The following is a 25,846-nucleotide window of genomic DNA, read 5'->3' as shown; positions in this document are numbered from 1 at the left end:
TATAACTAGTGCACTGCAATGCTGTGGAATCCACATTTGTATCAGAGATGATACTCACCAGAACTCGCTCAATCATATTTTGTCCAAACACAAACTTGTTACTTGCTGCTTCTGCTTTGTGCGCCGAATTCTCCAAGCTATAAAAGAGAAACAAACTGGGTAAATTAGGAAAAAAAAAAAAAAAAAAAAAAAAAACATAGCAAAACAGAGGAAAGACATTTTTGTTCAATAAAACCAAAAGGCAAAAAGGGTACCAGTGCATAGGTTTAAAAAAGAAAAAAAAAGCCTTGCTTGTAACACACTTGGAATTAAAGTGGTTGATTAAAGTGGTTGTAAACCAAACCACTTGGTGGTTATAGATCTAGTGAAAAGACTAGCATCTGGTATACAGAGATTAAGCAAATACCCCTACACAAGTTGTACCTGTTTCTCTGCAGCCCTCTCTCCTCTACATCAATGCAAAGTGTTGAATTTATACAGCTTGTTTGAGCTTTCAGAAAGCAGGGGGCAGGGACATTAAATTACACTCTGCAGATATCAGTGAGAGCCGATTGAAAGGAAGGGACATTAACCCCCCTCCCTTCACACAGCACACAGGAACAAAGCGAAGGCTGTATATCACAGACTGTGTGCTGGAAATCCCTCCCCCATCATCTTTTTTTCTCTTGGGTTTAGGAAAATTTGTCAGTTATGCAGATGGCAGAGGAATGAGGCGGCAGAGAAAAATGACACTTAGTGCTGTGAAATGAGACAAGTACACACTATAAAAGAGATATGCTTTATTCACATTTCATGTCCGAGTTTTACAACCGCTTTAAGTTATTTGTTTTTTTTACTGAAAAAAAGCTAAATAGTAGGGTTGTCCTGAAACCGATACTAGTATCGGGACCGATACTGAGCATTTGCGCGAGTACTTGTACTCGCGCAAATGCTCCCGATGCCTGACCCGATCCCCCCGAGAGCTGGTGGAGAGGGGGTGGAGTGCGGATGGAGAGGGGGCGGAGAGCGGAGCAGAGCAGTCCTCGTATGGAGGAGAGGAGAGCTGCTGCCGCTGCCACCTAGTCCCCCAAGACAAAGCCAAGCCCCCCCCCCGCCATCCAGTTAATTTGCGCTTGGGGAACACAACAGCTTTCATTTGAATAGCTGTGTGTTCCCCCGCCGCGCCTCATGTATAGACACTCCCTCTTGCCCAGAAACTTTGATAGACAGATAACCCGTCCCAGGATTACCCAGGCATAGATGGTACCACAGAGAGGGTGTGTCCGCAGAAATGCCCAGGATCGCATAAAATGCTTGATTGCATAAAATGCTGGATCGCACAGTGGTGCTTGGTAATACAAGAGTCCTTGGTCTCACAAGGCTACTTGTCCGCACAGGGGTGCTAAATATGCATAAGATGTTTGATCGCATGAAAAATGCTGATTCGCATAAGTTTTGCATGGTTGCTTAATGAGGCATGATAATTAGGTTCCTTATTTTAACAGGATTCCTTGGGCCTACATAGAAACACGTGTCTGCAGGAGTGCATGTTGCACAATGCTGCATAGCACGTTCAGAGCGCATACTTACTTGCAAAATACTTGTTCATAGCACACATGCTATATGTATGTGTGTATACTGCACGCCCCCTTTTTTTGTTAAAACATATTTGTATGAATTCATGCTTCCATGAGCACACGCTTCCATAGAGGCATGTGGCATTAATGCTTGCCACATGCACATAGGGGGAGCCATCTGCATATATATTTATACGGGACTGCCGAGGTTGTCTGCATTATGCAGGGGATCAGCTCTGTCTCTAGTTGATGGCTTACTCCTTGGGTAACCTCCGTGCCTGGCCTCTAGCAGGTCTAAACGCCCAGGATATAGCAGTAATGGCATACCGAGGCAAACTCCTGCTGACGCATCAGTCAGTAGCATGGCTGGGCCTAGGGGAATCCAGCATTGTCAAGTATCTGGAACTCCTGGGTTAGGATCCCAGTCTGTCCAGGCCTGCTTTGCAGGGTTACATCCTGTCTTGCATACATGTGGTATTAATGGTCTGGCTGTTAGCCCGCATTCTTAAGGATCGGGGCGTTCAGAATCAGCGGCAGTTACCTTGATTCATACAGGACAGCTGGCCTCCAGGACCAGATATCCTAGGATCTGGAAGGCCCATGTTCCTGGTGTGAAACCAAGGGGTGACATCCTTGGTAGTATGTCATAGGTAAAGTTCTTGCCTTCCTACATTGGAAAGGACGTGGAGCTAGCCTTAAGTTCCATCAAGGATCCGATCTCGGCCTTGTCATTATTTTCAAAGGTCGCTTGTGTCACACTCTTGACCCGGGCCGTTATACAAGGGGTGACGTGTATAAATCCGCCAGTTAGGTCGCCCTTGGGCTCGGAAGATTGGATCTAGTGTTGTCAAGCTTACAGGGTCGGCACCTTGGGCTGATGCACCATAATTCCCTTCATCCTTCTAAGGAGGAAATTGGTGTTCTTGGTTGCGGTTGCAGCCGCAAGAAAGTATTGGCAACTTTCTTTGTATAGAGCCATACTTAATTATTTTCTCAAGAAGGGTGATGTTAAATCCTCACCCAAACCTTATTTACTAGAAGGATCTAGTGTTCATTTGAACCCAAGATATTCTTGCCTTCCTTTTTTTTTTTTTTTTTTTTTCCAAGACTTTGGTCCACGGAAGGAAAGGTTATTGCTTTCTCTCAATAGAGATGAGAGAAGTTAAAGATCTGAGGGTTTTCGGATATGGAAACCCAACGTTTGGTTTTGCTGCCAGAAGACCCTAGATGTGGGCTGGCAATGTTCAGATCAGTTATTTAAATGGCTACACTCTCTCTCGTTAGAGTAAGAGAGGTCAAGGCCTATCTGAAACGGCTGCTCGGATACGGAAGACTGATGTTGTTGTGCTACCAGGAGGCCCCAGGAAGGGGCAGGCAGCGTCTAAATTCAACTATTGTCAAATGTAGATTCATCATTCAGGCTCATGGTTAAAGAGAGGGCTTCCCCCTGTTTCTTTGGGGGTGCACCCTACCAGAATAGTAAGCACTTCATACGGGGTGCATTACCAAGCCTTTATGACTCAGATTTGCTAGGCCACAACTTGGTCATTGTGTTTACGCTCACTAGTCCCTATCAGATGAGCGTAAGATGGCAGGAGGATGCAGCCTTTATTTTTGGCACAATATGCTGCAGGCAGCATTAGAGGTCCTCATGTCGGATGGCGGTCTGCGTTGTTGGTGTCTCCCTCCCCTCAAAAAGCATTGCTTTCGGACATCCCACATAGTAATGGTTAAGACTCTGTGTCCCGTGATGTACGATAAAGAAAAAGGGATTTTTATATACAGCTTACCTGTAAAATCCTTTTTTTGGAGTACATCACGGGACACAGAGTCCCCGCCCCTCTTGTTTGGGGATATTGGGACACTTATTGCTTTGCTACAAAAACTGAGGAGCTCCCAGTATGGGAGGGAACTTCCTGTTCTAATTGATTACACCAGTGTCCAGCACCTGATGGTAGAACATATAACCCACATAGTAATGGTTAAGACTCTGTGTCCCGTGATGTACTCCAAGAAAAGGATTTTACAGGTAAGCTGTATATAAAAATCCCTTTATACCCTAGGCCATCTTTATGTAGAGCAACAATTATTTTTTACAGATGATCCTCGGAGTTCTTTGCCATGAGGTGCCATGTTGAACTTCCAGTGACCAGTATGAGAGAGTGAGAGCGATAACACCAAATTCAACGCACTTGCTCCCCATTCACACAAAATCTGAAAATGTATGTGGCCTTTTACTGGCTCTGATGAAGCTGGCACCTCTTGTGTATTAGAGCCAGTGTTGTTCCAAAACACATTTGTTTAAGCCTATTATAGTCCATATCTTTTCAAAAATAAGATAGATAGATAGATAGATAGATAGATAGATAGATAGATAGATAGATAGATAGATAGATAGATAGATAGATAGATAGATAGACCAGGCAGCCCCCCACACCTTTTTCCCCAGGGAACAGCAAAGCCAATAGTGTGGGATTCCATAAATAGCGACTGCACCCATACTGCTCCAACGCTAATCTGCATTCAGGAGGACCTCACCTGGAGCTAATATACTGTAGGAAGTAGTTAGTCTGCGCTGGAGCGTCAGCACTCTGTGGGCCAGACTTTTCCCCATCAAGTGAATCTTTTTCTGCTCCAAGCTACGGGGAAGAAAAAAGTGGGTTTAATGTCTTAGTAAGTAGATGGTTATATTATAACGTAGAACTCAACTTTTCTGGAACGTCAATTCATATAAATGTGGTTTAATTTGTTTAAAACAAGTGAAAAAATAAAAGGCTAAAAAGAACATTCCTTTAAAATATTTTATTAGAAAAGAAAAACAATTAAAACTTACTTTTACTCTGTCTCTAAGATTTTGCCCAAAAACAAACGACTGCTGCGAACTTTGCTCCCCTCGCTCTACGCCCTCCGTGGCAAATTTACTAGCAGAAGATTCTGGTTGAGCCTCATTGGCCTAAAGTTGAGAATCAGCGTTAGTAAATTTATCACTCAGTATATTCACGAGAAAGCAACCCTTTACAAAAAGGACACAAGATTCACATAGATATCTGCTCCAAAGAGAACTTTTCTCCCCTCGCTCTACGCCCTCCGTGGCAAATTTACTAGCAGAAGATTCAGGCTTAGCCTCATTGGCCTAAAGTTGAGAATCAGCGTTAGTAAATTTATTACTCAGTAAATTCACGAGAATGATCCAAACCAAATATTTTCTGGAAAAACGGTCTGGTATACACGCATGTTCTCCCTACCAATATTCTAGGCAGACAAGCATTTAGCCAAGTATGCCAGAGTGGATAGGAGTGGTGTTGTGACCCGAAGGACCAAGAGCTAATCATCTCCTGAGGGAGGAAGATTCAGGCTTGGGCTGGGTCCTTGATTAGACCCAAATACTCCAGACAATGTGGGGGCTGGAGAACAGACTTTGGTAAATTGATTATTCAGCCAAATGTTTGAGGAATTGGATAGGGTTATATGGCAATGCACTAGGGATGACCCTAGCAAAAGTTATTGCCAGTGTACCATCACCTGAAGGTAGAGCATATAACTCATGGTCTATGAATACGAATCCTGTACTGTGCGATTAATATATAGGATTTTTATTCTACCATAAAATTTAAACTTCTGTGTCCCCCTTCAATGAACTTTTTGAAATGATATACCATTAGGTTATATCACCACCTACAGGAGAATTTGAACACTGGCAAACAAAATAATTGTGACCAGCCGAGTATATCTCCCACTCCCAAGCTAGCCTAATTTTTGTGAAAAGCAGTAGATCAAGTACACAAAGAGCTTCATAGATAAAGAGGGACCTGCGTCTCACTTTAGTCCAAGAAACAGATTGTGGAAAGTACCAGGTACCCAATCCCATTGCCAGTGGAAGTTCGCCTCTCTCCCCAGTCTCTTGAGACATGTCCCAGGAGACCATTCACGGCTCACGCATGCACAGTGGGCAACCAGCTGTAAAGATGAGTCGCAGGCAGCTGCCCAGTTAGGATGATGGCCCCTTACCCAAAAGCTGGGTCAAGCGAGGACATCACTGGATCCTGGGACATTAACTGTGTGTCAGCAGCTGCAGCATTTGTAGCTTAGGTTCACACTGTTGCAGGATTGAAATCGTGCAAGCTCAGCTGAACTCGCACAAATTTCATGCCTGCATGTCAGTGTGACTTCGGGGGCAATTTCTGAGACATCTGTGCAGGTTCCTGCACAGATGTCTATTGAAATTGCCCCCAAAGTCACCAAAAGAAGAATAGAAACTTATTTTGGGAATTGGAGTGGTGTCGCACCGATTCGGACGGGGCTATTGCTGGCAATAGCCGCCGGTTTGGCATTGCGATATGACATGTCAAATCGTATCTATGTATATCTTGCCTTATGCTAGGTTTCAAACCTATGTGTGTGTCTGCGGGAATCGCATTTTGAATGGCACACCTACATATGTACAAACGCAGTATGTTTCCAAAGCAGGAACCGCAGGAAATGCAAAATTACCATGCAGGCATGGCCACCCATTAATTTAAACAGGCTGCCTTGCCAGCACAAACGCAGGTTACAGAGAACGCAAAGGTGTGAACCTAGCTTTAAACTTTGGCTGCAAGTGTACTGAAGTAAAATTTGTTTTCGCAGAGACAGGGGCTGTGCCATGGCTCTGGACCCAGAAGACACTCCATGGCCAACATAAGACACTCAGGACTAGAAAGCATCACAATGCAGAACCCAGTGCCCAAGGGGTCTTATGCCAGGCTAATCCCACAGTCATCTAGTCCAGCAGGGTTTGAGTATAGCCTACAAAGCCATTGCTGACAAAACGCCAATCAGGATAGCAGTTTACATGCAAACATCCCGACAGCCCAGAAACTTGAAAAAAACACACACACACCTCTAATGCCGTGTACACACCATCACTTTATGTGATGAAAAAAAACGACATTTTTTGTGAAGTAAAAAACGACGTTTTTGAAACTTCAATTTTCAAAAACGACGTTGCCTACACACCATCGGTTTTTCACAATGCTCTAGCAAAGCGCGGTTACGTTCACTCTTTTCCATTGAAGCTCGCTTCATAACTAGCTTCTGGGCATGCGCGGGTTTAAAAACGTTGTTTTAAACTTTGTTTTTTGCTACACACAGTGATTTTTTTGTGAAACAAAAAACGACACAAAAAATTGAAGCATGCTTCAATTTTTTTTTGTCATTTTTCACAAGACATAAAACAACGTTTTCCCCCACACACGCTCATTTAAATTGACGCTTTTAAAAACTTCGTTTTTTTTTTCCATCACATAAAGTGATGGTGTGTACGCGGCATAAGGCTGGAGATGTTATACTGGGGTTGCCACAATTATTAGTTTGCCACTGCCAAAATCTTCTTGTAGATAGCAGTATAACTTAATGGTTTCTGAATTCTTGTGTCCCAAAATGAACCAGAAAGAAACGTTGGGGTCAATTCACTAAGAGTTAAATAACTGCAAATAAAATGTGGTAAAATAATGCATCATGCACTAAGAAATTTAGTGTTAAATAACGAATGCAGTAATATTTTTTTTCCATTGTTTAGGAACTACTGCATTTTCTCATGCATGTCAGCAGTTAAGGCAATTTCCTTCTAGCATTTTATGTCATTACGTTTGTTATTTTTATTTTGCAAAAAGCAATTTTTTTATCTAATTTTTTTTACAGTAATTGTATTTGGAGGCATTGAAATTTGAACTACCTTCCCAAATTTAGGTCTCCCGATGCTTTGTTAATCCAAGCTGTGGATCGGTTGCCTGAAAATAGCTGGTAAGCTGTGTTGCGCTCTTTTACTAAATCCATCATGCCATACGTTCATTATTTTTTTTGCCTATGTTTATATTGTGAAAAAAAAACTTGGACTATATATATATATTTTTTTTGTTTCCCCATGTTCCTATCCAAGTTTAGCCACCTGCAGCTACAGGCATCATCCAGATATCTTTTTTTCAGCCAGCGATTCTGTGCACTGTAAGAAGCAGTTCTGCCTCCTGTAAGAATGATCAAGCGGCTGAAGAGGATGTCCCCCCCTTCCAGTGCTTCTTTGGCTCTGCCGTACGATCAGTGACCAAGAGAAAGAATCCGCCAGCGCCGGAAGAGTCAGAGAAAACTGAGGGACAGATGGTCCCCGGGGCCCAGGCGTGATGCACTATTCATAATACAAGGGATGTTTACATTCCTTGCAATAGGAATAAAAGTGATACATTTTTTTTTTTGTTTATGATAATTTAGAGATTATATATATATATATATATATATATATATATATATATATATATATATATATATATATATATATATATATATATATATATATATATATATATATATATGATTTATTTATATAAAAATGTGAAAAAAAGTAAAAAAAAATAATGAAAAGCCCCACGCCCCCATATGTAAATGACCCTCACATCACACATGTGAGGCATCACAGCGAACGTTAGAGCAAGAGCAATAAATCTAGCCTAAGACCTCCTCTGCAACTCTCTAAAACATGCAACCAGTAAATAAAAAAGAAAAGCACTCTATGGAGATTTTTAAGTACCGAAGTTTGGCGCCATTCCATGCAATTTTAAAGCGTGACATGTTAGGTATCCATTTGCTCGGCATAACATCATCTTTCACATTGTATTAAAAAAATTGGGCCAAGTTTACCGTTTTTTATTATTTATTATTATTCATGAAACGGTTAAAAAAAAAAAAAGAAAAGAAAAGAAAATCGAAAAAATTGACTGCGCTAATACCGTGTGACATAAGTTGCAACAACTGCCATTTTATTCCCTAGGGTCTCTGATAAAAAAACATATATAAATGTTTGGGGGTTCTGAGCAATTTTCTATAAAATAATAATAATAATAATAATAATAATAAAAAAAAAGACGATTTTTACATGTAGGAGTGAAGTGTCAGAATTGGCCCGGATGGGAAGTGGTTAACTTGTAATGGTGTATAGAACCAAAAAGTATTACAGTCACTTCTAGCTGGAGTAATTGTCATGGTCGACATACTCCATTGTTGCACTTTAGCAAACATTTTTTTGTGTGTGTGTGTGTGTGTGTGTATAAAAACTGAGGATTGCTGCACTTAAAACTTTATTGAACCAATCTGTTCAAATATAGTATTACATACTACAGCGTTCAATGATATCAAATGCTATAGCATGTAATACTTTGAACAGATTAGTTCAATAAAATGTTAAGTGCAGCAATCCCCTGGATTTTTCTTGTATATATGGTCGATGGGAGGACCAGAGTGCATTGCATTACGCCGACTACGAACCGGGGGCTGCTTTCCCCAACTACGGTGAAGATAGAGAAGTTCTTGTTGTTAAATTTCAGACGATGTTTGCATTTAATTTGCACTGCACGTTGCGCCTTTTTTATTTAATAAAGTGTAGTATTGCACCCCATTCTGTGGGTGGAATAGTGCCCCTTCCTGAGGGTGGAATTAGGCCCCTTTCTGTGGGTTGAATTAGGCTCTCGTGGGTGGAATGCCCCTGAGGGTTTGACTAGGCCCCTCTTTATGGTACCCCACTGGTTACCGACACCCAAAGGGTGGTATTAAACATTGCACCTTTTTGTTTTTAAACAGCTTACCGCATGTTTAGTGATATGTACAATTTTTTATTTTTTTGTTGTTTACCAAAAAATCTTTATTTTTTTGTAATGAATTGGACTTTATTTACTACATGCAAGAATTAATGCAAATGAGTAACATGATACCCTTACCGCATGCAATAAAGCTTAGAGAATTGACCCCATTGTCCTATTCTGTGTTTCAAAGTAATTATGATTGTTTCTGCACTGCACTGCACTAAAAATGTATACATTGACAGCCACAAGTCTTGCTACTGTATTGCACATTTGTTAAAAAAAAAAAAAAAAAAAACTGTCAAACTAGTTATTGTAAAAATAAAACACATTGTGAAACAATCACGGAAAAAGCATATGCTCACAATTCAAATGAAAAGACAACTTACTTTATCAGAGGTAAGTGTTGGGGCAGCTGCACTTAAAATAGGTTTATTTGGGGATGATGCACACGGCTCAGAGGACACACTGATGCCATTTGTCCCACTGTTGAAAACTGTAGAACACAAGAATATCCATGAGATATTTCAATTCATCCCAAAGTAGTAGATGTTAGACAACACTCATACTAACACTGTGGTGAGAAAGCCTTTGGCTGTGGGGCCTGTAACACCGCTGGACGTAGCACACTGCGCTGCTGTTCCTTAGGTTTCTGGCTGGGGAGTCCTAAAATGTGCAAAGCAAGATATATATATATAAAACAAATAATAAATAAACACATTCCATATAGTGATAATCAATTTACCAATTTATTGCGCCTAGCATTAAAATGCACTTGACGTCACAGAAACATATTTAGGCCTCATGTACACCGCTGCTGGTAAACGGACATTTAGGAGAAGTTAGGCATTTCTTTTCAGCTGCCCCTGAACTCTCCTCTATGTTATCTTATCAGTACACAGGGTTGTTTATAGTCATTCCTAGGCAGTTTAGTTTAGAAGCATTTTGTAGAATGCAACAAAAAATGGGTTCAGACGGATGTTCAGAGGCATTTGAAACACCAAATGCCTGTAACAGCTTGTAAATGCTGCTAAACGCAGTAACTCGCGTTTAGCAGAATTACGTTTACAGTCACTTTACATTTTTTTTAAAAAAATGTATTTATTTTTTTACAAAGTTTTTTTAGACACCGGTTTCTATCGGTCTAGTTAAATCGTTCAGGAGAGGTTAAAACAACGTCCTGTGTACATGAAGCCCTTAGACAGATAGATGCTGCAATGGCTTGATTTCCATAATCTTACCTCTCTACCTGTTGTAGCAGTTGTGCAGTGTGCCTAAATATGACTTGGCCATTCAAAAGACACCAGAGTTGAATCTGACCATGCTTCCCAGTGGACTTTCATCTAACAGACCTGGTCAGACACATTCCCTCTTTTCATCAGCACTACAAAAGTTTGTGCGAGGAAGAAGCTCTAGATCAGGGGTGCTCAACTAGTGGCCCGCGACCCACTGCTCTGGGGTGGAGTTAAATAGAATAGAATACTGTTATTAAAGGTAATTTTATTACTAAAATCGCAGTGTATATATGGGTATATCTGTTCTGCAGTAGTTACTGGGCTGCTTTCAAACTGATCCGCAGGTGCAGCGAAGTGCACCTGTGGGTTACCTGCACTGAGCCATAGACTTCTATTACCTGAGAGTTTGGTGTGCTTTCTGAAAGTGCACCACACCTACAGGATATAATAGAAGTCTATGGCAAAGTGCAGCTAACCTGCGGGAAAGCCACAGGTGCACTGCGCTTCACCCGTGATACGGGTAAACAACAGTGCATCAGTGTGAAAGCAGCCTTGGGCCCCTTTCACATGGTCAGTCCAACCCAATTGGACCCTCCCTTCACCTCTAAGGAGTGGAAAATGTAAATGGACTTTCCAATCCCATCCGCCAGCCACCCACTCCGCTCATTGTGGCCCGCGACTGGTTACCAAGTTGCTTAAGTGGCCCTTGCTCTTCAAAAGGTTGGGCACCCCTGCTCCAGATGGATAGTGTTGACGTTTGTCATCTAAAATAATCTAAAACTATAAATCTCTCTCTCAAAAAATAAAAAATAGTGAATAACGTTCCATTGACAAAGCAACTAAGATAAAAGTATTTAAAAAATTTCACTTATGAATATGGATAACAGACAACGATTAAATACAAAACAAAAAAAGGAGGTAAACTATGTCATGCATTTGAGAACACAAATAAATAAAATACCTGCACTGGGAGCTTGTCCATGAATTAACGTAGGTGGTTTTAGCCTAAACCCACTGGATTTTTCCTCTAAAAAGATATCAGTTGCTTAGTTATCAGCAAGATCTCATTTAATAGGATAGAAAATATATTGGTTTATTTAATTTTCATAAAGATAGCTTTAGATACAGTTGTGCTCATAAGTTTACATACCCTGGCAGAATTTATGATTTCTTTGCCATTTTTCAATGAACATGAATGATAACACAAAAAACATTTTTCACTCATGGGTAGCGTTTGGCTGAAGCCATTTATTATCAAGCAACTGTGTTTACTCTTTTAAACTCATAATACCAACAGAAACTACCCAAATGACCCTGATCAAAAGTTGGCATACCCTGGTGATTTTGGCCTGATAACATGTGCACAAGTTGACACAAAGGTGTTTAAATGGCCATTAAAAGGAAATCATCTTCACCTGTGATCTGTTTTCTTGTAATTTGTGTGTGTATAAAAGGTCAATACGTTTCTGGACTCCTGACAGACCCTTGCATCTTTCATCCAGTGCTGCACTGACGTTTCTGGATTCTGAGTCATGGGGAATGAAAAAGAACTGTCAAAAGGATCTGTGGGAAAAGATAGTTGAACTGTATAAAATAGGAAAGGGATATAAAAAGATATCCAAGGAATTGAGAATGCCAATCAGCAGTGTTCAAACTCTAATCAAGAATTGGAAAATGAGGGGTTCTGTTAAAACCAAAACCACGGTCAGGTAGACCAACTACATTTTCAGCCGCAACTGCCAGGAAATTTTTTCGGGATGCAAAGAAAAAACACACAAATAACTTGTGGTGTGGCCGTTTCAAGATGTAGTATAAGGAGGCATTTGCGGAAAGATGGGCTGCATGGTCGAGTCGTCAGAAGAAAGCCATTACTACGCAAACGCCACAAAGTATCCCGCTTATACTATACAAACAAACAGCACAAGAGACAAGCCTCAAACCCTTTGGCAAAAAGTCATTTGGAGTGATGAGACCAAAATTGAGCTTTTTGGCCACTACCATAAACACTATATTTAGAGAGGTGTCAACAAGGCCTATGATGATAGGTACGCCATTCCTACTGTAAAACATGGAGGTGGATCGCTGACGTTTTGGGGATGTGTGAGCTACAAAAAGGCACAGGAAAATTTGGTCAAAATTGTTGGCAAGATGAATGCAGTACGATATCAAAAAATACTGGAGGAGCATTTGCATTCATCAGCCAAGAAGCTGCGCATGGGACGTACTTGGACATACCAACATGACAATGATCCAAAACACAAGGCCAAGTCGACCTGTCATTGGCTACAGCAGAATAAAGTGAAGGTTTTGGAGTGGTCATCTCAGTCTGCTGACCTCAATATCATTGAGCCACTCTGGAGAGATCTCAAACGTGCAGTTCATGCAAGAGAGCCCAAGAACTTACAGGAACTGGAGGCTTTTTGCCAGAAGGAATGGGCGGCTTTACCATCCGAGAAGATAAAGAGCCTCATCCACAAATACTACAAAAGACTTCAAGCTGTCATTGATTTTAAAAGGGGGGGCAATACACTGTATTAAGAACTGGGGTATGTAAACTTTTGATCAGGGCAATTTCTGTTGCCATTATAATTTTAAAAGAGTAAAACACAGTTGACTGATAATAAATGGCTTCAGCCAAACACTAACCATGAGTGAAAGAAAATGTTGGTGTTATCATTCATATTCTCTGAAAAATGGCCAAGAAATCATAAATTCTGCAAGGGTATGTAAACTTGTGAGCACAACTGTATTACCACACAATATACATGTAAATAAAGAGAATCTAAAAGTTTATGTTATGGTCCCATATTTCACAAGAACCAGCACGCATAATACAAAGCTTTCAAAGCAATTATCATTTTCCTACAATCAGTCTCTTGACAACTTACCTGGTTCTGAGTCTGAGTTACCAGTGGAGGGCTGACAGAAGCTGGATGGCATGAAGACATTGTTCTTTGTCACTGTAGGTAAACAGATTTCAGATAATTCTGTTATAATAGGTTTTTAAGCAGATAGCAAACATGCATACATGCCCAGCTTTTAATGCTTTATTTTAGAGGAGCTGCCCTTAACTACTATAAGAGCTAGATTGCTTAAAATATACATGCAGTCCCAAGGTTACAAACCAGATAGGGACTGTAGGTTTGCTCTTAAAGCGGAGTTCCACCCAAAAATGGAACTTCCGCTTTAAGTGATGGTGACCCCCCGACATGCCACATTTTGAAAAAATGTTCACCTCTCCCCCTCCCTCCCTCCCTGCAATCTTCTGGCACATGTCACAGGTACCAGAAGATTGCCCGGCCATTCACAGTGCGGTTGGCGCATGCGCATTGCGTGCCCGGCTGTGAAGCCACAGCCAGATGCCCACAGTAAGAATGCTGGCGCTTTGGAGAGGAGCGGGGCATAGTAGGCTTGCATCGCTGGACCGTGGGACAGGTGAGTGTGATTATTAAAAGTCAGCAGCTACACGTTTTTGGTACATTCAGCATCTATGGACACCGAATGAATGACCACGGAGGCGCGAGTCCGCAAGGTACCCCCCCCCCCCCCGGAGAGCGCTTCTCCTGGGGGGGGGGTTATCTGATGTGGGGAGGAGCCGCAAGAACCGCCGAGGCACGCCAGAAGTCAGTGTTCGGGCCACTCTGTGCAAAACGAGCTGCGCAGTGGAGGCAAGTATGATTTTTTTTTTCTTTTAAATAACAAACACGATCCATTAGTATCACTTTTTAAAATTTTAATCAAATCCATCCAGATTATAAAGCTATTCACAGCATAACAGTAAACACTCGAGAAAAGATATTGAGTTGAGAGGGATTAGAACACTTGATTGTCGTCTGTGCCCCCATTAGGGAGATTAAGCCTATTTGTCCTGTTTAACATGATAATTGAAAAGGGAACACATTTTGGGTTGACACCAGAACAGTAATAGAGGGCAAATCTTTCAATGGGGACAATAGTGCCACCTTGGGATTCCCTTACATTTGAGGGATTTCCTTGCACTTCCTGTTTAGCTATGGAAGTAAATCTCTCCAATTAAACACCAAAAACAAACAAAAAAAAAAAAACACCTCAAGGGTTCTAACCCTCCCTTACTCTATCCAAAATGAAACAAAATAAAAATCTTTACTCTCTCTGTCTCCCACAATTGCTGGTGGAGGTTTGGCCAGATAGGAAGCCTTTCATTGCATTCTTTCAAAGCTTAGCTGATTTTCAGACTTCAAGTTTTTGGAACTCTCAAATTTAAACTTTTGGCAAATCATATTGGTTTCATTATCAAAACTAAGTTTTGGCTTACTGAGCATTGGTATAGAAGTGCTTGCTCCTTGATATAGAACGACCCACTTTTTTCATGCACCCATTTGGACCATCACTGGCAAATTTAAATAAGCTGCTTGCCTCTAGCATTAATTTTCATTGTAGAATGAAACGCAGGGATATAACAGCCTAAGGGCCAATCAAATTCATAATATTCCCATGTCTCTTACACCGCTACAACAATTTTTTTTTTTTTTAGATATACTGTACTTGTCATGCAAAGCTGCTCTGCATATCTATCCAATGTAACCTGTTCCTTTCCTTTGCGCTTTTCTCTTATGGTTGCATGTGCATTATTGTGTATTATGCAGATCACTTACAAAACTCCCATAAAAAAAAAATTATGCATGTAAACCCAAAATCTATTTTTCAGTATGTTTGGCATCAAGTCTCACCATATGCAGTTATTTCGGCAAAAACATTTATGTGAATCTATTGCAAAATTTCATACTACCAGGAGATCTTGCAAGTAACAGTACCTCCTGTTGCAGGCCTCCAAATTTGGGGCATCACTTTTATCCTGCCCAGCATGCTCCTTTTAGGTTTACAGGAGGCATGTACATACAGACCTAAAACGCAGTCTAAAGACCAAATGAAGGTGGTCGCATGGCAGACTGACAACACTGTTGCTTATTATAAAGTGGTGTCTTAGAGTTGTCAGACTGCAACAGGAAGTGACATTACTTGAAAAATCTCCAGAAATAAGAAAACAAAAAAAAACAAAAAAATGTATATTATATATATATACATTTTATTTTTTTTGTTTTCTTATTTCTGTTGCTTACCTGGAGATATATATATATATTTCACTTTTAGACCCCTTTCACACGGAGGCAGTTTTCAGGCATTTTAGCGCTAGAAATAGCGCCTGAAAACTGCCGCCCAAATGTGTGAAACTCCAAGTGCTTTCACTCTGGGGCGGTGCGCTTGCAGGATGTCCATTTAAATGAATGAGCAGCGCTTCCCAAGCGCCTGAAAGTGGTTCGGAAACACCGCAACACAGGCGTTTTTACCCCATTCGTCGGCCACTAGCGGGGTTAAAAGCACCCCACTATTGGCCTGAAAACCGCAGCTTAAACAGCGATAAAGCGCAGCTAGAACGAGTGGCGCTTTAGCGCTAACGCACAGGCGGCCCCCAGAGTGAAAGTAGCCTAAGTGTTTGAAACCCAAAAATATAATTTTAGCTTACCAATGCTACAATATGGTGGCTGCATTTATTTTTTTCCCCCTTTTTGTAATTTTATTTATTTATTTTCACTTATTGATCCTGCCACTTCAAAGCGGAAACTTACTCTCCTATCCTTTACAGCCAAGGAAGCAGCCACCTTAGCCTCCGTTCGATCCAGTTGCCATGGTGTTTGGCATGCCTTGAATGTAATAGCTTTGGGAAACCATTATATTGAGTGGTTTAATCCATCTTTAACAGACCAAGCTGTTTAGCAAAAGTAAAAGTTAGCGTTGTTTGTCTCAACCCACTGACAGGGGTGTTTACAATCCTTTGTGTGAAAAAAAAAAAAAAAAAAAAAAAGTTGCTGTTATCTGGTTAAAAATTATTATCTGTAATATGGTATCAATTCGTTCGTCAAGTGCACCCAACACTACCCTCTCACCAAAATGACAATGCTGGTGTCCAAAGAGGTCTCTCAATTGCTCCTTCCATCCAGGATGGAGACACCCCAAGATAAGAAAAAAAGTGTTACAGGCAAGATCAGCAGGTGAAAAAAAAAAAAAAATTTATATATATATATATATATATATATATATATATATATATATATATATATATATATATATATATATATATATATATATATACACACACACACTGCAGGATTAGTAAGTTGCAATATATTATATCTTGTTTTGGGGTTTAATACTACATCAAAAGGAACAGCATACACTTTCATTCTATAACATCAACATTGCAATAGTTATCTTTTTGAGAAATATGTTTATTTGCAAAATCTCCCTTCATGTGAAAGCTGCTGGTCATCTATCCACAACTTCCTAGATTCCCAGCATGCTTTGAAGCTTCTCCTCTGCTGTTTACATACAATTTCTATTTGCAAATGTGTGCAAACTAAACCAGTTTTTAGCACAAACTGTTAGGACAATTTGGTTGGTTGCAGGCTGGTTGGCAAAGTTGAGCTGGGAGTTTGCTTCGGTTTAGTTATATGATGATTTTACATTTTAATCATAGGTACACTTTAAGGAAACCGTATACAGTGAGGTTTGATGCCAACGTACTGAAAAATATATTCTGATATACTTAAATTTTTAACTTCATAATCCCGTTTCAGGCTTTACATTCATACAACATGGTGATAAATTTCTTCCCCATTTGATTAACCAATAAATTATACCTGACTGAGAAGGTGGAAACTGTGAAAAGGATGATGTTCGTTCTCTTTTTGGTGGAGGGCAATAACTTCCATCCTCTTTATCAGAATCTAAAGCAGAGAAGTCAGTGTAATCATTGAAATTTCTTGTACTATAAACTAAAACGTTAGCAGCATGAATAACATTCTGAGCAAGAAGCCATCTTGTCTTACCGTCACCTTGTTCTGGACTGGATCCTTCTGCAGACCTCTACAATAAAACAGTACAGATATTATAACAAACAGTTGTACATTTTTACTCAAACTACATTTCTTTATTTAGAGAAGTATATATATGTATGTATGTATGTATGTATGTATGTATGTATGTATGTATGTATGTATAATATATATATATATATATATATATATATATATATATATATATATATATATATATTATATTATATATTTCACAGCTTGCCTGATGAGGTGCCCAGGAAATCTGTGAAATTAATCATGTATATATTGTTAGCGGCGAGAATAGCAATCGCCCGTCAGTGGAAACAATTGTGTGTCCCTCTGGACTATGTTAAAAAAAAAGTAAATTGGATTATGGTAAATGATAAACTCACACATATACTTCATAATAATTCTGTAAAATTTGAGAAAATCTGGGATCCGTGGATTCATTATATTTCGGTTCCTCAATTAGCTCTGGGTGACCCTCTTCTACTCTCCTACTTTTCCTTTTTTATTTTTTTCCTTATTTCCTCTCTTTTTCTTTCTCTCTCTTTCCCTCTATTAATTCTTGAATGTATTTGTTTTCAATTTGCACTAGGTCATTTTAGAATCTTGTTTGCTCTTAAAAGCGGAGTTCCACCCTATTTTACAACTTTTTAGCATTCTATTTTACTCTGCCCCCTTAAATACAATTGGCATGTTTTTTTTTTGTTTTTTTGTTTTTTTTAACTCACGGTTTCATTCTGCTTTCCCTGTTGCGGCGGAGTGGCATCTCCGCCGCATCCAGCGCTGCTATGCCTCCTGGGAGATGTGTGTCATCAATCCCAGGAGGCTGGGATGAACATTGCCGTAGTTCAAAATCTCTGGGGGGGCGGGAGGGGGGGAGAGCAGTGCCGCCCATAAAGGTGGTGTCCTCTTCCTCCTCTCCAACTCCTACTAGCACCGCCCCCGTACTCCAGCCTCCACCACCCGCCCGCCCGCCATCTGTCTCCGGTGCGCGGAGATACAGATCATCATTATGACAGAGCGCATCTCTGTCTGATAGATCTGTATCTGAGAACACCGCTCGTAGTACTGCCCCGCCTCCCTGTACATTGAAACAGCACGCTCTGCACTGTCTGTTACAATTCTGGTGCAGGGAGGCGGGGCTGTACTACGATCAGTGTACTCACATACAGATCTATCAGACAGAGATGCACTCTGTCATCCTGATGATCTGTAACTCTCCCCACTCTGCACTGGTGTCACAGAGTTAGTGGGGGAGCGGAGCATGCCATCCACCTTCCCCTTAACTGTTCCCAACGCTGCCCTCACTGTGCCCAACACTGTGCCCAACGCTGCCTCACTGTGCCCGTAACTGTGCCTTCACGGTGACAAACGCTGCCTCACTGTGCCCGTAACTGTGCCCTCACTGTGCCCAACGCTGCCTCACTGTGCCCGTAAAACGCATCCATGTGCTAGGGGCTATGCGTTTTGTCGGGGGACCGATGCGGTGTGCTGCGATGTGCCTGGGCCGATGCGGGGTGCCGAGGCGGGGTACATGGGCCGATGCGGGGTGCCAGGGGCCGATGCGGGGTGCCGTTGCAGGCTGCTGGGGATGATGCAGCACAGCACAGGGATGGTGGGAACCCCTCATAATGGGCAGAGCAGGAATACAGCCACAGGAAGTCAGTGCAGGGATGGTGGGAATCCCTCATGAAGGGTTCCCACCATTCCTGTTCTGTACCGACTTCCTGTGGCTGTACTCCTGCTGTGCTCATTATGAGCGTACGAATCCGAATTGAGTTTCGGGCACAAAATACGAAATAACGGCTAATGCGAAACGGAACTAAACAAAATGAATTTATTGACAGTGCACATGTCTAGTATATGTATACACACCACATATATAACAAGAGAGATATATATATAATTTTGTTATGTAGATATATCTGCACAGGAATAAATTATTTCTTATATTTACTGGTTCCTGGAAGGAGGAGGGGAGGAGAGGAGAGGTTTGCATAGATAAGGGGCGGCAACTTTCTCTGACACTCCCGTTGCTATTGAAACCTGATCTGAAACCTATTACACTGCTTGTGCAGAACTGAGCATGTGCGAGATCTGCAAGGCTGAAATCCAGGAAGTCATACAGTCTGGCTTCACGATGCCCACACTTAAGATGGCCCCAGTCAATGTCTATTTTATAAAGTGTCTAAATGCTGTAACAACCTAACAAAACAGACCTTAGTTTACAGACTAACTTTACTAGAATACATTAAGCTTGTGTATTACAGGGGTATTTATATTTAAAAAGTGAAATTGTGGCCGGAACTCCGCTTTAAGTGTGGGCATTTGAAACCAGACTATTTCTTCCTGGAAGTCATCCTTGCAGATCTCGCACATGCTCAGTGCAGCACAAGCAGTGTAATAGGTTTCAGGTCAGGTTTCCATAGCAATGGCAGTGTCAGAGGAAGTTGCCGCCACTTAGTTATGCAAACCTCTCATCCCCCTCCTCCCCCCAGGTACCAGTAAATATAATGCATGTAAAACAAGGAATGTTATTAGCACATTGCATCGCCTCTGGCACATCGCACTGAATCCCCCCCCCCCCACACATTGAATCGCATCTTCCCCAGCACATCGCCTCACCCCCCCAGCACATCGATTCAAATCAACCCCAGGACAGCACATCGCCTTGAATGGCAGGTGGCACTGGCACTGACTTGTACTGGCGGTTGGCACTGGAAGTTTCACACTGAGCCAATTTGTCAGTTTCAGTTACACTATATGTAACTGAATGCAGAGACAAGCTGTCAGAAGTGATGTCGGGGGTGGGCGGGACCCAGCAGCTATCAAAACACCAGCCAATGAGTGGGCTGCTTAAGAAAGTAGGCGGGGCCACATACACGTAGCGACCTGCCCAGATCACTTCCCATTGGCTGGTGTATGATAGCTGCTGTGTTGCGCCCACCCCCGACATCACACTGTAGTCTCTCAGCTCCTCTCTCTGCATTCAGCAACACCCATTGCCTCCTGGGATCTGCCAGGAGGCATTGCAGACAGGAGATAAGGTGCATATATATATATATACATATATTTGGGCTGCAGAAATTAGTGCTTAATTCCTTGATTAATCGTTAATTTTTATGATCGGTCAAAATTCTTTAGATCGGTACTCACCTCCCTGCCGGCTTCCGGGTCTTCGAGGAGTTCCGTCGGAGATCTGGTGACGTCACTGACACCGGCAGGGCTTGCCGCGTCCATCTGAAGGGCTCCTTTGCTGTGCCTTCATATCTGCATGCCGGCGGGACCTTAACATCTGCCACACACAAGGGCTGTTACACTTCCCTCTATCAACCTGGGATTCTACAGCCATCCACTGGGAGTTGTGATAGTTCCCTTCACGGACTGATGTTAAGCCCTCCTCATCTGGATACAGTCGTATCATTGTACACATTTTTATACCAGTATCATACTTGGCTACATGTTTTTATGACTGCTTTTGCTACCGTTTGGTTTTACTCGCACCATTTTTACAGTTTTTGTAGCTACATCGATTTTATCTCAAGTGCAATATTTATTTTGTTACCTACTTGAAGACTATAAAAGTTTTAATGCTATTCCCATTGAGCGCTGCCTTTGTGTGTGTTTTCTATCCTGCCATCCATTTTTCCAGTGGTTGGTAGCTGCACTGGGAATCAGCTAAAAGTAGTTGGATCTGTATGTGCGTTATAATCAATCGAATTTTTTTATATATATATATATATATATATATATATATATATATATATATATATATATATATATATATATATATATATATATATATATATATATATATATAAAAAAAAAGTCAAGCAGGATTACATGCCGGGGCGCGCGATGCGGGGTGTCAGTCTGACACCCTGCATCTCCGATCTCGGTAAAGAGCCTCCGGCGGGGGCTCTTTACCACGCGATCAGCCGTGTCCAATCACGGCTGATCAGGACGTAAACAGGAAGAGCCGGTGATGGCTCTTCCTCACTCGCATCTGACAGACGCGAGTAGAGGAGAGCCGATCGGCGGCTCTCCTGACAGGGGGGGTTCGCGCTGATTGTTGATCAGCGCAGCCCCCCCTCGGATGCCCACACTGGACCACCAGGGAAGCCCACACTGGACCACCAGGAAGGGGGGAGTAAAAAAAAAAAAAAAAAGAGAAAGATGCCAATCAGTGCCTACAAATGGGCACTGACTGGCAACACAGGCACTGGGATAAACAAGTGATGCCCAGGAATGGCCTAAGTGCCACCCCTCAGTGTCCATCAGTGCCATCCCTCAGTGCCCATCTGTACAACCCATAAGTACCCATCAGTGCCACCCATAAGTGCCGCATACCAGCGCCGCCTATCAGTGTCCATCAGTGCTGCCTCACTGGTGCCCATCATCGAAGATGAAAAAAACGTATTTACAAAAAAAAATAATAACAGAAAAAAATAAAAACGTTATATTTTTCAAAATTTTCGGTCTTTTTTTAGTTGTTGCGCAAAAAATAAAATCGCGGAGGTGATCAAATACCATCAAAAGAAAGCTCTATTTGTGGGAATAAAATGATAAAAAAATTGTTTGGGTACAGTGTTGCATGACCGCGCAATTGTCATTCAAAATGCGACAGCGCTGAAAATTGGCTTGGGCAGGAAGGTGCGTAAGTGCACCTTCCTGCCCAAGCCAATTTTCATATATATATATATATATATATATATATATATATATATATATATATATATATATATATATATATATATATATACACACACACACACAGCCCTCAAAATTTGCACTCGCCTACTTGCATTTGGCGAGTAAACAAATGAGGAGGGCGAGTATTAACAGGGCTGTGCTATCACAGGAATGTATACCAAGTGCCCCTCCGCTGCGCACAGTGTGGATATTTCAATTCATACAGTCAGCCGCCTAGGACCGCCCCTCTCCACCTCCTGCCACACATCCCTGCAGAGGCTCGCAGAGTGTGCTGTTCATTAGGCATGAAAGAGTCGATGGCACCGCCCCCTCCACCTCTGTTCTTCTGCACATCCCTGCCCAGACACACAGACCGGAATTGGAGGCATAGATATCATGAATTAAGGAGAATATTGAAAGCATAGATATAAAGGATTGGGGGAAGATTGGAGGCATATGTGTTCTGGAGAGGGGAGGTCAGAAGATGAGGTGTGCTGGTGGGTCATTGGGAGGGGAGGGCATTGGAGGCAGGGATGTACTGGGGGAGACGTTGGAGGTAGGGATGTACTGGGTGAGGCGCGAGTGTGTTTAGGGGTGGAATTAGGGGCGGGGCAGGGTAGAGTTTGGTTGGGGCAACTGGCGGCGAGTAACTCTTAAGGCCTGGCTAGTAGTTCAGGACTTGAAATTTTGAGGTGTGTGTGTGTGTGTGTGTGTGTGTGTGTGTGTGTGTGTGTGTGTGTGTGTGTGTGTGTATGTGTATGTGTATGTGTATGTGTATGTGTATGTGTATGTGTATGTGTATGTGTATGTGTATGTGTATTATATATATATATATATATATATATATATATATATATATATATATATATATATATATATATATATATATATATATATATATATATATATATATATATATATATATATATATATATATATATATATATATATATATATATATATACACACACACACACACATACATATACATATACATATACATATACACACACACACACACACACACACACATTCGTTTTAAGCCCCCAGAGCAGCTTGGGATGCCGAGGACTTAAAAAAGTGTGTGGAACTCCACTTTAAAATGGAAAGTGTAGATGGCAATAAATCTGGAAAGGGATCCAGAGGCATCAGCATGGATTTCTCCCAGTTTATGCCTAACCCGGAAAACCTGCCAAACTCCTTAATATATTTCATTACCGCCGGCACGGATGAGCATGTATTGGTCAAGAAAAAAAAAAAAGAAGATCTGCATAAAAATGATATCTTTTCCTCCATATCTCCCTTAATCCAACCAGTAACATCGGAAGAGGCCCACATAAAACATGCCAAGAGCTCTATAGCCAGGGCAAAAAGCAGGAGGGACAATGGACACCCCTGTCTAGTGCCCTGGAAAAGTCTAAAACTGGGTGATTGAAGGCCATTGACACTAACCGATGCTACGGGAACGGAAAATAACAACCGCACCCACTGGCAGAAGCCAGAGCCAAGCCCAAATTTTGGAATAACTCTAGCTCAGTTATACGAAAACGATATATTTAAATCCTTTGAAGATCTAAGGGGAGAGTTCTCTTTACAATCTAACTGGTTCCATCAATTCCTCCAACCACGACATGCTTTACATGCCCAATTCTCTTCCGCTAGGATATTTATTCCCCCTTTCCTTGTTCTCGATAAGATTGTACAGGCAGGGTCAACAAAAGGTCTCATTCTCTGCTACATATAGGGTATTGCCAGATAGATTACTCAACTTTCCCATCTGCTGTAGGGCTGGTTGGGAAAAATATATTGTTCCATCCCAGAGGTCGGAGGTGATATTCTTTCAGTCCTCGCCCCGGGTGTCTTTCACCATCACACAGATCTTTATTCTCCATAGGGTCTATAGAACTCCCAATTTCTGTATGCAATTGGATTGAAATCTGTGCAAGCCTGTGCTTGATGTGGCAATACAGGTACGCTAATACATCTTTTGTGGCGGTGTCCGAAACTCCAGAGATACCGGGTGGAAGCGACTGGTACCCTAAAACAGGCTATTGGATACCAATATTCCGGTTGAACCACTTATATGACTATTGGGATACGACTATTTGTACCTCCTTTATTGGTAACACTATAAGACACACACTTTTTGTTGCCCGTAGACAGATTGCTCTTAAGTGGACCTCTCTCTACCCGCCGACTAGGGCTGCGCATCTTCACCGGTCTCACGATTCGATGCGATTACGATTATCAAGTCCACGATTCGATTCCGCGATGCATCATGATTGCAGCACAAGTACGCATGGCTCTCCCCCCAAAATACTAAAGGAGATGATCAGAGACTGCAGACGTGGTACAGGAGATGATCAGAGACTGCGGGCATAGTACAGGAGATGATCAGAGACTGCGGACATAGTACAGGAGATGATCAGAGACTGTGGACATAGTACAGGAGATGGTCTATATTTCTCCTCCATACAGCCCAGTCCCTGCCTGCAGTGACAATGACTTATCACAGGTGACACATCAGATTCCACGCCATGTGTCCCCGGATCACAGCACCCCCTCATCCTCTGTACTTACATGGTGTTCTGCGCACAGAGGATGATTGGAGGGAACAATGAGGAAAATACATTTGCCTAATTTTCCTATAGTGTGCACCCCACTTTAGGCTGGATTGTCACCATTCAATGCATGTTTTTATGCATTTTATTGTGGATTTTTAAAATACACCATTGTGCATTTTCAGTGTGTGTTTATGTACTGTCATTATCATCAATACGCCCTTTAAAAATGCAGCTCTGTCGCACGTTTACTGCTCCCCCAAATGAAGTGTAAAGCATCTCACCGTTTATTATGATCATTAGCATTATGATAATCACTTAGAGCGGTATCATTCCTTCATGATAATCACACAGGCAGCACAGTAAGCAAAAAAAGCAGGTACTCTATCATGGCTCTCTGTCACATTGCTTTTGAGTGCTGACTTTGTTAACTTATGGCTGTATGACTGTAACAAAGCACAACTATAACAAAGTCAGCACCCAAAAGAAATGTGACACAGTGCCACGATAGAACCATTATAGAGCACCTGCTTATTGTGCTACCTGTGTGATAATTGTAATGCTGATAATCTGCTGTGCTGTGAGATACATGATAGGACACAGCGAGTATTCCATCCTCTATTCCCCACTCACTGTGTCCATTGCAGCCACGATCTCCTCCTGCTTTCCCCTGTCAGTCGCTGACAACTGCACTTCATCATATCGCTTGACGATTGCAGCCGGGAGACGCATGGAGAATCTCTGTATCACTCCGCCAGTTGGGACTAATAAAATAGTGGAGCGGCATGATGTACATGTGCCCGAAAATAAATAAATAGTCCCTCCGCTGCGCCTGCACTCCCCTCTAGGAAAATTATATAATCCCCCACTGTAAGCATGTAGGAGCGGGAGAGGAGTTTTGAAAACCTTTTTTTTTGTAAATGCAGTAACAAACTGTAATGATGCCCGGGCCCCACTGTGTAGCTGAAGGTGGGCGGGCCCAGTACAACACGGCTGGTTGTACTGCCCTATCAGCGGTCCTACAAACACCCTGCTGATGCTGACGAGAAAAGGTAACATCTGAATGGAGCGCTCTCCCGGGAGGGGCGGGGACGAGGCTAAACATCGATTATCTCGGTGCCACATCGGGGACACCCGAATCGCGATGCACCGATTTAATTTAACACCCCTACCGCCGACAATATCGGAGTGGATTTTAGATCTCAATAGGATTATTCTTTGTGAAAAACATACATACTCCATAAGGAATTCCATAAGTAAGTTTGATGCTACCTGGTCAAGATGGCTTCAATTCATGACCTAGGTATCATGTAAACT

General features: G+C 41.8%; 1 protein-coding gene across 3 annotated transcripts in view; it reads right to left on the bottom strand.

Moving 5' to 3' along the window:
- Window positions 1-25,846, bottom strand: part of RANBP3 (RAN binding protein 3) — an 83,454-nt gene that overhangs the window by 20,570 nt on the left and 37,038 nt on the right. For 2 of the 3 annotated variants that reach the window (XM_040327290.1, XM_040327298.1), the window contains exons 3-11: window positions 17,262-17,298; window positions 17,073-17,159; window positions 13,284-13,355; window positions 11,357-11,422; window positions 9,734-9,826; window positions 9,550-9,656; window positions 4,390-4,509; window positions 4,095-4,195; window positions 59-137 (exon numbers count right to left, since the gene is read on the bottom strand). In XM_040327290.1, coding sequence (XP_040183224.1) covers window positions 59-137; window positions 4,095-4,195; window positions 4,390-4,509; window positions 9,550-9,656; window positions 9,734-9,826; window positions 11,357-11,422; window positions 13,284-13,355; window positions 17,073-17,159; window positions 17,262-17,298 — 762 coding nt within the window. The remainder of the gene's footprint in view (window positions 1-58; window positions 138-4,094; window positions 4,196-4,389; window positions 4,510-9,549; window positions 9,657-9,733; window positions 9,827-11,356; window positions 11,423-13,283; window positions 13,356-17,072; window positions 17,160-17,261; window positions 17,299-25,846) is intronic. The other variant, XM_040327308.1, reaches the window with a different exon arrangement.

The sequence above is a fragment of the Rana temporaria genome, chromosome 1 (assembly GCF_905171775.1).
Source record: "Rana temporaria chromosome 1, aRanTem1.1, whole genome shotgun sequence".
In the NCBI taxonomy this organism is placed as follows: domain Eukaryota; kingdom Metazoa; phylum Chordata; class Amphibia; order Anura; family Ranidae; genus Rana; species Rana temporaria.
Note: the sequence above shows the minus strand (reverse complement) of the source record. Positions and strands in the feature narration are given on the sequence as shown.